This window comes from Notamacropus eugenii, chromosome 6, assembly GCF_028372415.1.
Source record: "Notamacropus eugenii isolate mMacEug1 chromosome 6, mMacEug1.pri_v2, whole genome shotgun sequence".
NCBI classification, from domain to species: Eukaryota; Metazoa; Chordata; class Mammalia; order Diprotodontia; family Macropodidae; genus Notamacropus; species Notamacropus eugenii.
This window is the reverse complement of record NC_092877.1, coordinates 323,596,330-323,608,381: the sequence shown is the minus strand read 5'-3', so window position 1 is coordinate 323,608,381 and position 12,052 is coordinate 323,596,330. Positions and strand designations below refer to the sequence as shown.

The following is a 12,052-nucleotide window of genomic DNA, read 5'->3' as shown; positions in this document are numbered from 1 at the left end:
CACTATCTATCCTGGCTGGTCATACATTGCCTCCCCCATTAGAGTGTATCCCTAGTTCTTTGCATAGTGCCTAGAACATAAAAAGTGCTTAATATAAGTAGGAAGGAGAAGGGAGTAAACAGGTATTTTGTCTTTAATTAATTGCCAAGTATATTCTAGGCACTGTACTAGACATTGGGGATACAAAGAAAGAACAAAGTAGCTTACATTTTAGTTTCTTTCTTCATGAGCTCTTGGGAGGGCAGTGGGAAATAAAAAATCTTCTTCTAGCGGCTGCATCTCCAAAGCAAAATCCCAGGATCCAAGGGAGTTTCCATTTACCTCCTCTACTGTCATAGCTAGGTCCCTATGGGAAAGCCTGTTGGTTCTCAGTTTCCCCATAGTAAAATGAAGAGATTGGACTAGGAGATCTCTAAGATTCTTTCATTAAATATGAATGAAGTACTTAGGACAAAGCAATATGGCAATATAATAATAATGATGATGGTTCATATAGCACCTTACAGTTTACAAAATACTTTATAGACATTATCTCCTTTGACCTTCTCACCAGCCCTATGACTTTGGAACTACTATTGTCCCCATTTTACATTACAAAACTGAGACACTGAAAGATTGAATGGCTTGCCCATGGTGACAGAGTTAGTGTCTGAGGCAGGATTTGAACTCAGTCTTCCCAGCTCCAAGTCCTACACTCTAACCACTATGCCACCCAGCTGCCTGGTAAACAAAAGAATGCTGGTCTTGGCATCAGGAGAACTTGGTTCAAATCCCATTTCTGAAACATGAAAGTATTCATGTCAAATTAGCTGAAGAAACTAGAAATATTTAGCCTGGAGAAGAAAAGAATGGGAGGTGGACATTAGAGCTGTGTTCAGGTATTTATTTATAGGGCTGTTATGTCAAATTAGAACCAGACCTTCTCTCTTGGACTTTAGAATACAAAATTAGGGGCAATGCATGGAAGCTGCAAATAAGCAAATTTTGGCATGATATTAGGAAAACTCCCTGTTAATTAGAGCTACCCAAAAGGAGACTGTGCTCAAGAAGTAGCCAGTTCCCCGTTACTAGATGTTTACAAGCAAAGACTGGATAACCACTTGTCAGGTAGAGCTTCAACCACATGGTGTCTGGTATCTCTCCTAACTCAGATTCTGGGATTCTTGGGATAACTAGACCGCAAGACAGATGGTGAGAAGTATAGTGAGTGAGAGGCAGTGCCGAATTCTGAGGCATCCTTAACCTGCTACTGTGCTGATCCTTTAAACACCCCTGAATTTCCTTTGTCCAGCAAGCCATCTGTTCCCCTACGTGAAGAAGAGAATCCAAGTCATCAGCCAGTCGAGCACAGAACTTAACCCCATTGAGGTCGCCATTGATGAAATGTCCAAGAAGGTTTCTGAGCTTAATCAGCTTTGCACAATGGATGAGGTAGACATGATCAGACTGCAGCTCAAACTCCAAGGGAGTGTCAGCGTGAAGGTAACTATGACTTGGCCCAGCGTGGTGATGATGCATCTACCAAACTACTATTTTTTTAAAATTTTATTAGAAGACATGGCTCTTGGGAAATATGGGCAACAGAAAACCAAGAGATATCAAAAAAACTGCTTTTAAAAAAGAATGCTCTCTCAAGGGTTGAAATAAAAATCTGTTAGAATAGAAACTTTTTTCAGTGCAGAAGACAGGGTATAGGCTAAAGTCTAAAACTTTTATTAATTATTAATTAAAAAGAGATTTCAATGTAAATCCAGTCATAATAGACACATGGGATATGTATATATATATATGCATAATTTGTACTCATAAGTATGCCTACATAGATACATACATGTGCCTTGCCTATATGTACCTTATTCCATATGCAGCTAAAATATCAGTTGTTCAAATTATGTAGCATTGGTACACCTCAATCAGTCAGTGAGTATGCATCTGAAACTGTGCTAAGCTCTGGCAACACAAGTTATCAGTTTGATATGGAAATATGAAATTTCTGGAAATTTTGAAGTTGTGAGGAAAATGTAAATTTTATAATACTTTTTAAAATACTTCAAAATTCAGTTTCTCAATTCAGTTCAGCAAATACTATGTCTTCTATGTACATGGGATTGTTCTAGGTGCTAGGGATGTGTGTTTTTTTTAATGGTCCCTATCCTCAAGGAGTTTATACTCTACCAAGGGGCATAACATACGTATACAAAGGGTATAATGGGGATAAAGAAAAAAATTACCAGTTTTTCCCAGTACTTTACATTTGATTTCAAATAGTTCTCAGGCATTAACATCCCTGCAGAAATGGTATAAAAAAAATTAATACGTTTCTAAAATGTTTACTGACTACCAGTGCTTCTGACTCTAGCTGCTATCTCAGTAATTATCTGTTGATCACAAGCATCCATAGCCTGTTGAAATACAGTAAATGCTGGAGGCCACCTTGTTTTACATCTTCTTTTTCTTTCTTCTGCCCCAACTTTACTCTTTCCAAGCCCTCGGCCCACATTTTAAAAGCTGCAAAGAAAAAGCAATCCAGATCTTTCTATTTTGCTATCAGATTTGAAAGCGTACACATGCATGTATTTGTCCATTCAACAAGTACTTGGGGATTTCCTGTATGTGTCAGGTAAGGAGGGAGGTGCTATGGGAGATAAAGAAAGTACTATCAAACATTGTCCTTCCCTCCAGTGCCTTATAGTCAAGTTTTGGAAATTAATACAAATAACTACAGTACAAGGTAATATGTTTAAAGTGTCCAAATTGCTCTTTCCAAAGTTACCAAGAATCTCTTAACTGCTAAATCTAGGTCTTTTTTTTTAGTTTTCAGTCTTCATCCTTCTTGATTGTACTGCTGTATTTCATATTGTTGACCACCTTTTCCTTCGGGATACTCTTTCCTTTCTGGGCTTTCCTGACATTATTCTCTCCCGGTCCTTCTCCTCCTCCCTGTCTCATCATCCTTCTCAATGTCCTTTTCAGGTTCATCATCCATATCATGTGAGTGTTCCCCAAGGCTCTGTCCTGGGCCCTCTTCTCTCTATGTATATACTCTTTGTGACCTCATCAGCTCCCAGAGGTTTATCACCTCAGTGAAAGACATCTCACATCGATCTCTATATCCAGCCCCAGTATCTTCTCTGAGCTTCAGTAATGTATCATCAACTGCACGTAGCACATTTCATAACAGATATCCTGGAGGCTATCTCAAACTCAGCCTGTTGGAAACAAAGTTCATTCTTTCCCCAAAAACTCACCAATCTTCTAAACTTCCTGTTTTGTCAAAAACACAACATTCTTCCAGCCTCCTGGGTTTATAGCCTCAGTATCATCTCTCCTTCATCCTACATATACAGCCAGTTGCCAAACTTCTTGTTGTCCCTCCATAATATCTCTCATCTGTGATCACTTTCCTCTATTTGAATAGCCGCCACCCTAGATCAAGCCTTCATAACTCCTTGCCTAGACTCTTGCTATGGTCTCCTAATTGATCTCCATGTTTCAAGTCTCTCCTCATTTCAATCTAACTTCCACAGTTGCTACCAAAGTGATTTGATCATACCCTACTCAATAAACTCCAGTGGCTCCCTATTATCACCAATATAAAATATGTTATTTTTTTCCTTTTAGCTTTTAAAGTCCTTAAAAACTGTATACAGTCTATGTCTATAATCTTATACATTAATTCCTTTCCCACATTCTACAAGACATCCAAACCAACCTTCTCTGTTCCTCATGTATGGCACTGTTTCTCCTCCCTGTACTTTTGCATTGGCTGTCCCCCATGTTTGAAACGTACTCTCTCCTCAAATCCACCTCACAGAATTCCTCTCTTCCTTTAAGACACAGCTCAGGCACCCCCTTCAACATGAAGCCTTTAGTGATCCACTCTAATGCTCTCCTCTTTTCAACTAGCTTATTCTCTTTATGTTTATTCAGTATAGACAAATATGGGCATGTCTTATCCATTAGAATGTCAACTCTTGAGAAGAGATTATTGTTGCGTTCATTGTATTTGTACCTCTAAGATGGAGGCAGTTATAAATGCTTGTCAGTGAACTGATTGATCAATCTCTCTGAGCTGGAGGGGTCACGTGAAACTTCTCAGAAAAGATGGGACATGAGCCGAGCCATGAAGCATTGTTGGTAGTTTGATACCATGGCCATGGAAGAATGACTTTAATCAATGCTTGTTGATTGATTGATTGACCTCTACCATCCTAAAACCATTCTTCCCATAGGTGAATGCAGGGCCTATGGCTTACGCCAGAGCTTTCCTTGAAGAAACAAATGCAAAAAAATATCCTGACAACCAAGTAAAGCTTTTGAAGGAAATTTTCAGGTAAGCTTTTTATTGCTTGAATCTTTTTCTCCCCCTAGGAGGGAGGGAGAGAAAAGGAGGTCAATCAAATGTGACTTCAGGAATGTTGTGAGCATATAAGGGAAGGCCAGACAAAAACCCTCACAGAAGACAGCTTACGTTCAGTGATGGCACAATGCTTTCTTCCATCCACGCATTTTTTAGACCAAATTTAATCTGCTTACTTTTGTCACCAAAGGCAATTTGCAGATGCCTGTGGGCATGCCCTTGATGTTAATGAGCGCCTCATTAAAGAGGACCAGCTGGAATATCAGGAAGAAATGAAGTCTCATTACAAGGACATGCTCAGTGAACTCTCCACAATCATGAATGAGCAGGTGAGTGAGGGTTTTTTTAATTCCTTATAAATCCCAGGCCAAAACGCTTCTCAGAACTTTATGTGGAGGGGTGACTAATCTGGTTAAATTTAAGCCCAGAGTAAGAAGCATATACAGGAGAGATCACTTTGCTACTAAATAATTCAGTCTATCCCTAAGTTAACTATCAGATGTACACTCAACTTCTTTCCTCCCCCAGGCAGAACGCCATTGCCTCAAAATAGCACTGCAGGTGGAAAAAGCCATACTTCTAACAATATGCCTACCTCTCATAGCCACTAATACCCATCCCATCCTGATACGTCTGGCTTCTCCACGTTAGGATAAATAGGGCGCGAAATCTCAAGCCTGATGCATAGGGAGCCTATGATCTTGAACCAAGTTATCAAACATAGGCCCACATCACTTCTTTGTGAAGTGTGAACCAAATTAAAATGTAATGGAGAAATATTCAAGAAAACACATAAAAATACAATAAAACAGAAATTTTAATGTGACATTTTCTATGTCAACATGGTACCCACAGGAATCCTCATGTACAGCCTAGTGGCTCCTGTTTCTATTTAAGTCTGATATCATTGATCTAGAAAATGAAAAAAAGGACACCAGGATTTAGGCCTAGATTTGTAATAACCTAATTATGCCTCTACAGAAGCTAGCCACTCAACAAGAAAGTTTCTGCTGAATCAGGGTCAAACTCAGTCTCTACCTAAAGGACGTGTTTTATATTCCCATAATCTAAAAGTGATTAGACTTCAAGCAGAATGAACTGCCTTCTTTCACAATTTTGTCCCTTGCAAATACCAGATGTTTGAAGAAAGTATGTCTCCACACAACAGAGAGAAAGAGAGGGAGGGAGGAAGGGAAAGAAAGACAGACAGACAGATGGACAGACAAAGGGGGGGGAGAGAGAGAGAGAGAGAGAGAGAGAGAGAGAGAGAGAGAGAGAGAGAGAGAGAGAGAGCATGCCAGTTCCTTGAAGGCAAGAATCACATCTTATGTCATTTCTGCATCACCAGCCCTGTACAATACATTGTACCAAATGGTGTTGAGTTATATTCAGTTACCTTCTCTCAACTCAATGCATGTAGGCTCCCTAGAGAACGGGTAATTAGACCTGGATCTAGCTCTTTAATCTGAAGTGTATGTAGCAAGGCGCCTCATAGACAACGCATTTCCAGGGTTTCAGCCCTCTCCCACTGGCTCCCCTTCTGTAACCATATTGGAGCGGGCAGTCTCCTTTGTCTAGAATTTCTTGGCCAGTGACATCACAGCTGCAGTCTCCAAGACTCTAATGGCTCCCCTCAAAAGCAGGGGCAGCATGCAAGTAAACAAATTACAACTAATAAGCCTTACAAAGGTATGGTGGATTTTATAGTCTGAATTCCAAAGAAATATGGGGTGCTTTCCCATCTAGTTTAATGTTATTTTGTAGAAACATATCCCAGGATATGATGTAACAAATGTCATCAGATAATTCCCCACTCTAGCCCTTAAACTTTGCCCATAAGAAAAAGTATAAGCAAGGGTTTGAGGGAGGAGTGGACAAGCATACACTATTTGGGAGAGAGTTTGCTGGTAATCTTGCCTCGGGTGGGGCAGCTGGAGCCATTTGTCTCAGCTTGGATTTTGTGAGAACTCCGCTGGCTGCTGATGTTAAGAAATCTGTCATTGAAAGAGAATTCAAAGGCCTGGGGAGAATGCCTTGTAAAAGTCACCAACTCTGATGGAATTCACACCTTATATCAAGTTTCATTGTCTCAATTCAGGGTTATTATTATCTCGAAAGGTATGTTCCCAGACCTTAAGAGCATTCATATTGTAATAAGTTGGATGACTGCACCATCACTGGCTGCTGTAGCAGGTGCAGTCTCCTATGCCTTTGATACAGTAAGACTAGAATAATGGTAAAGTCTGGGCACAAAGAAGCAGAGATCCTATACATTGAGGCAAGTAACTCCCTGAGGAAGATTGCTAAAGATGAGGGGGAGCATGGCTTTTGTGAAGGGTGCCTCATCCAATGTAGAGATATGGGTAGAACTTTCTCACTTGTCCTGTATAGTGAATTGAAGAAAGTAAGCTAAGAATCTCCTAACTAAAAATGGAAATGGTGACTATAGATCATATAGAATACTTGGCCATACTTAGCGCTTTGGACCACTGACCTTCAAGAAATTCCCATCCTCTTTTTCATCTAGTCTAGATCATGTTTGTTAGAGGAATTGAGAAAAAACTCTTAGAAAAAGAGTTGCATGTATTGTGATCCATTTTTCACATAACAAAACTGATGATTTATTGGTTTGAGGGGAATAAAGGTTACTGTGGGTCCAAGAAAGCAAATCCATTTAGACCATGTAATTTAAACGCTATTTTGTAGAACTATAAATTTGTGTTTAAGTATTTTTAAGTTATTTCTATCATTTGTACTTAAGCATGGTACACATTTATATGCATATATTTTGCACAGATGAATATTTAGTAGTTATGATCTTTGTTGGGCATTCTGCTGCAAAAATACTAAGTACGCAGAACACTGTAAGACTCCTGGTGTAATCACTGGGTTATAGGAAAGTATAGGAAAGGAAAAGAGAGGGGAGGGGAGGGGAGGGGAGGGGAGGGGAGGGGAGGGGAGGGGAGGGGAGGAGAGGAGAGGAGAGGAGAGGAGAGGAAAGGAGAGGAAAGGAAAGGAAAGGAAAGGAAAGGAAAGGAAAGGAAAGGAAAGGAAAGGAAAGGAAAGGAAAGGAAAGGAAAGGAAAGGAAAGGAAAGGAAAGGAAAGGAAAGGAAAGGAAAGGAAAGGAAAGGAAAGGAAAGGAAAGGAAAGGAAAAGGAAAGACATCTAGCTCTTGAATGAAGGATGGGTATTATTTTTAGATGATGTTTCCTAGAAATATATGATAAGGCACAAAATTAGGAGTGGAAAACAGAAAAGTAACAGGCCCATAAATGTTTTACTTCTACTTATAGTGTGGGTAAGAGAAATGAGCCTAACAGTTGGCCAAGGTGAAGAAAGCAATGATACTGTTTTCAATCATCTGTGTAGCCTTTGAAAATAAAACTTGGAGCACAAATACTTTTTTCTTTTTTTTCTTTCTTGACAGCTCTGTCATGGTCCATGTTTATACAGCTTCTGTTCTTCTATGTCTAACATTTCCCTCAATACTGTAAGCAAAAGTGGTATGTTTTGCATTTCTTATGTCTATGTCTTTTGTGTTCTTTCCCATTCCTGTCCCTTGCTGAATTTTCCCTTTTCCATCGCATCTTTCACCTCCTCTGAAAGCTCATTGATGATCAACATAAATGATAAATACGCCTCATTTGCTCATTCCAGGTCCGCATAGTAACCTCTGAAGTTGTATAGGACAGAAAAAAGAAATCCCATTTGTCAGAAATTCTAGTACTGCAGTATACAGCCACAAGAGCATTTCTACCTTTCTTAGACTTAGGTCTCTTTAGTCTGTGATGTGGGTCAAATAGTCCAATTAGTATATAACATTCTTTTGCAAAAAGGACAGTTTGCCTTTCTGTATGTCATTATTGTTATTGCTGCTAAAAACAAATAATCCATTCTGGATTAATCTCATTCCATTGTTTCACAGGGTTAGTGGGCTGGTAGATCAGGGGACTTCTATGGACAAAGTACAACTAAATACCAGCAGAGCATCTGGTAATTTTTCATAGCATCCTTGTGGACAAGACCGGAGAAAGTGAGATAGACAATCATAGTCAGATTCATTCACAACTGATGGAATCACTGGATGTAAAGACTATTTATCAATGGCTGGTTTTACCCCAGGAGGAGGGTCTTCAGCCAAGTGTTGCATGGCTCCATCATTCATTCAGAATTTTAAGGACATAGATGCATATTTACCAAATTTTCATCATATACAAAACTGTGGGATATCTTAGATGACAGAATCTGCTCCAAAATTATTTTTAAAAAAAGATTATAACAATGGGCCAAATGAAAGAGGATAACATTCCATAGGAATAAAAGTAAACTTTATACTTTATTTTGCTTTGTTTTGTTTTTAATCATATACATTCAACATCATAACAGTAGAAGTTCATGTTGAAAAGACCTGGGAATTTGAATTGACTGGCAACTACAGCAAAAGTCAACATTCTACCATGGCTATTGGGAAATCTAATTTGATTAAGGATTGCCCTAACAGAATTGTGGTGGCCAATCAAGGGAGGTTCACTGGCTTATTTCTCATGAGACCATACCTGCACTACTGGTTTCAGTTCCAAATACCATATTTTAAGAGCAGTAATGACAAATTAGAGTATATCTAGGATGGTAAGGAGACTGAAAACCATGTTATGTGATAAGTTAAAAGAACCAGAGATGTTTAACCTTTAAAACTTTCATTATAACTGTTTCTAAATAATTGAAAGTCTAATATTTGAAAAACAGATTAGACTCACTATAATATGGCCCAACCTGTCAGAATTAAAATAAATAGATGAAAGTTACAGGAGGAATTTATCTTTTATCATAAGGAAAACTTCTTTATAATTAGAGCTATCCAGAAATGGAATGAACCGAATCATTAGGTAGTGAGTTCCACATCGCTTAAGGTGTTCAAACAAAAGTTAAATGACCTCTTGTCAGAGGTGCTGTAAAGAACAATGACACCTTTGGTAGACATTGACCTAGATGGTCTCTAAGGTCCCTTCCAAGTTTAAGGGTCCAAGACACTCTATAAAGATATTTGCAGATAGTACTGAACCCTCCAAAGCTTCCAAAAATAACCAAAAGAAAACTCTTCTTTCGTAGATTTCCAAGGTCAAATATCCTATTTCTTGAATCTGGGTTTCATTTTCCTGCAGGAAGATGTTATCAAATAAGCACAAAGACTAATGCTATATCCCATTGCTCCTATCCCTGAGAACAGCTCAAGAATTCTAAGATCATCACTAGTAAATGAAAACCAAAACCTTTATCTCCCACTGGGTGACCTCAGAAAAATCACTTCCCCTATTTGAAGCTCAGTTTCTTCATCTTACAAAATGAGAAGGTTAGAGTAAATGACTTATAATGCCTCTTAGAGTTCTAATATCCATGACTTGTTCATTTAGGTGTATTTTAAACTAAAGATAACAAATCAGTAAATTCATCTGTGGTCACTGAAAGTGGAGAAGAGAGCAAATCAATTCTTTCCCATTCTGATTGTCATATGGGGCGTTTAGTATTACCTGCATTTCTGCCATTTTTTCAAGCAAAATTTCTGGTAAATCAGAAGCCGTAGTTCTTTTGCTCATTGTGCATCCTCTGGATGCAAAGGCCCATGAATGACATTATACATAAAATGAAAGTGTATGTATAATCCATGGAGATAGAGTGGATACAAGAGTATGCCTTTAGAACTAGAAAAGATCTAGAAGTCTTCTACGCCAAGGTTTTCAGGTTACAGAGATAGAAACTGAAGCCAAGAGATGCAAAATGATTTGCCCTTGGTCTCATATACAGTCAGTGGCAAAAGCAGGACTTGAATTCAGGTCCCTCTGATTCCAGGCCAATGGCCTTCCTACTACATTGTCATGTTGCTTCTTAAGTGGTCAGTCTGAGTTTCCCTTGAAGACTGTTTGGCCCCAATCTGAAAAGTAAATGAAATACAAATGATATGTATTTATAGTTCCATTCTCAGAACAAAAACTACATACCATAGTCATTTCATATGCCACCCCCCACTTTAGCAACCTTCAGGATGGCTGAAGAGTGCTAGAATCTAATCTCTAATGCCACACCTGTAATAACGAGACCAGAAAGGTCTCCTTTCCAACACTGGAAGGAAATTCATAATAGTTTTCATAATACTCTTCACTAAGAAAACATATTTGAGGTTATGTTTATAATGACTGACTTGGCTTATTATTGCTAGATCCAGTTCACATCTGGCCCATTAGAAAAGCATTCAATTATATTTCAAACTTTTAAAAGGGAAAGCCCAGGAGAGGAAAAGGTTGATTATTATTCTTCCAGAAGCATCCACAATGAATTGAAATTTCAGCTGTCTCTCTTTTAACCACAGAGAACTGGAATCAATGAAATGTAAGTTTTCATGGGAGTGTAAACTTACAGAAAATCAAATGCAGGTCTTCTCAGTGATGCTGATAATGTCTGGTGCATCCTTGATTGAAGGACCTGCTGGTTACAAAGTTCTCTCTTCAAACTGTGCTCTTATTATCAGAATTTGTGCTCAGATCCAAAATCCACAGAATTGCTTCTTATAAGATATCCTAAAAAGTTCTTTGTTAAGCATATCTTAAAACCTCAGCCATGCAAATTTCTCATTTTTAAATATACACAAGGTATTAACCATGATTTTTTGACTTGATGTTTCTCAAAGATTACGTGCAAGGAAGACCCATCAAAGCAAGGAGTGGACCGAACTTATCCTCGTGTCATTAGTAGGACAAGCATCCCCCCACAGACAACTTTGGCTTCACCCAGTACCGATGTCTGATGCCAGCTGCAATCTGAGTCAGACCTTGACCTCTAGAGGACTTTGGCGTCTTTGAGTCAATCCTGAGGACTTCAGTGAAACTGGCGAGGGAAAGATGGTTTTAATTTATTCTCAGTCTTCATGGTGTTAATATGTTGTTTTTTACATTGCTAGCTTGAAAATTTTGCCAACTCCAGTATTTGCACATTTCCTATGGTTGTTTTGTTTTGTTTTGTTTTTTGTTACTGAACAAAGTTTATGAAGCCAGGCTGGATATGTGCTATAAATTTTCAATAGATGTGTAGCTCAACAGCAAGCAGGAAATTTGCTGTGAGAATAGATCTAATACCAAGTCCTAGTATACATATTTTAAAGGTCAATGTAGGTGTTTTGTAACATTGAAACCTATTTCAGTTGTAAATAGAAGATGTGTAAAATATGTCATTTTTACAAAATTGAATAAAAGAGACTTTTTAGTTCATACTTATGACAATACTAAAATTATATGGATAACCTTTGAGATACCAGTATATTAAAATATTTGTGTATGTGTACAAAAGTGTTGATAAAGGCTAATCTTTGAAACTTGTCGGGTTATTTTATTGTAACATATGCTCTTCGAAGCAATGAGATATGAAATGACTGTGGTATATATTTTTTTGTTTTGTTAATAGAAATAAAAATACATGTACTTTTCATCTTGTTTGCTCTTCAGGGTGGGACCATAGGGGTTTTATTAGAAATTCAGGGAAAGTAACTTAGATGGCACCTACCCATCCTTAATACCTGAAGTAGTGAAGGCTAACACAAGGAATCCTATCTCAGCTATAAAGTTCCTCCAGAGGTCAACTAGGGTCTTCCTGCCAGCAATCAAACAAGAAATATTTATTAAATGCCTACAACTCTCTGAGCA

At 38.3% G+C, this 12,052-nt stretch overlaps 1 protein-coding gene and 1 long non-coding RNA gene across 7 annotated transcripts in view; one reads left to right on the top strand and one right to left on the bottom strand.

Moving 5' to 3' along the window:
- Window positions 1-5,918, bottom strand: part of LOC140509915 (uncharacterized) — a 29,229-nt gene extending 23,311 nt beyond the window's left edge. Inside the window, exons 1-2 of one of the 2 annotated variants that reach the window (XR_011968990.1) lie at window positions 5,757-5,918; window positions 2,342-2,508 (exon numbers count right to left, since the gene is read on the bottom strand). This is a non-coding gene — a long non-coding RNA (uncharacterized lncRNA). Of the gene's footprint in view, window positions 1-2,341; window positions 2,509-2,788; window positions 2,997-5,756 lie in introns of those variants that run through there. The other variant, XR_011968991.1, reaches the window with a different exon arrangement.
- The window catches only part of DOCK10 (dedicator of cytokinesis 10), a 358,984-nt gene extending 347,149 nt beyond the window's left edge, over window positions 1-11,835 (top strand). For all 5 annotated transcript variants that reach the window (XM_072617984.1, XM_072617982.1, XM_072617986.1 and 2 more), the window contains 4 exons: window positions 1,292-1,482; window positions 4,233-4,333; window positions 4,551-4,689; window positions 11,044-11,835. In XM_072617984.1, coding sequence (XP_072474085.1) covers window positions 1,292-1,482; window positions 4,233-4,333; window positions 4,551-4,689; window positions 11,044-11,160 — 548 coding nt within the window. In that variant the 3' untranslated portion in view covers window positions 11,161-11,835. The remainder of the gene's footprint in view (window positions 1-1,291; window positions 1,483-4,232; window positions 4,334-4,550; window positions 4,690-11,043) is intronic.
- The last annotated feature ends 217 nt before the right edge of the window (window positions 11,836-12,052 follow it).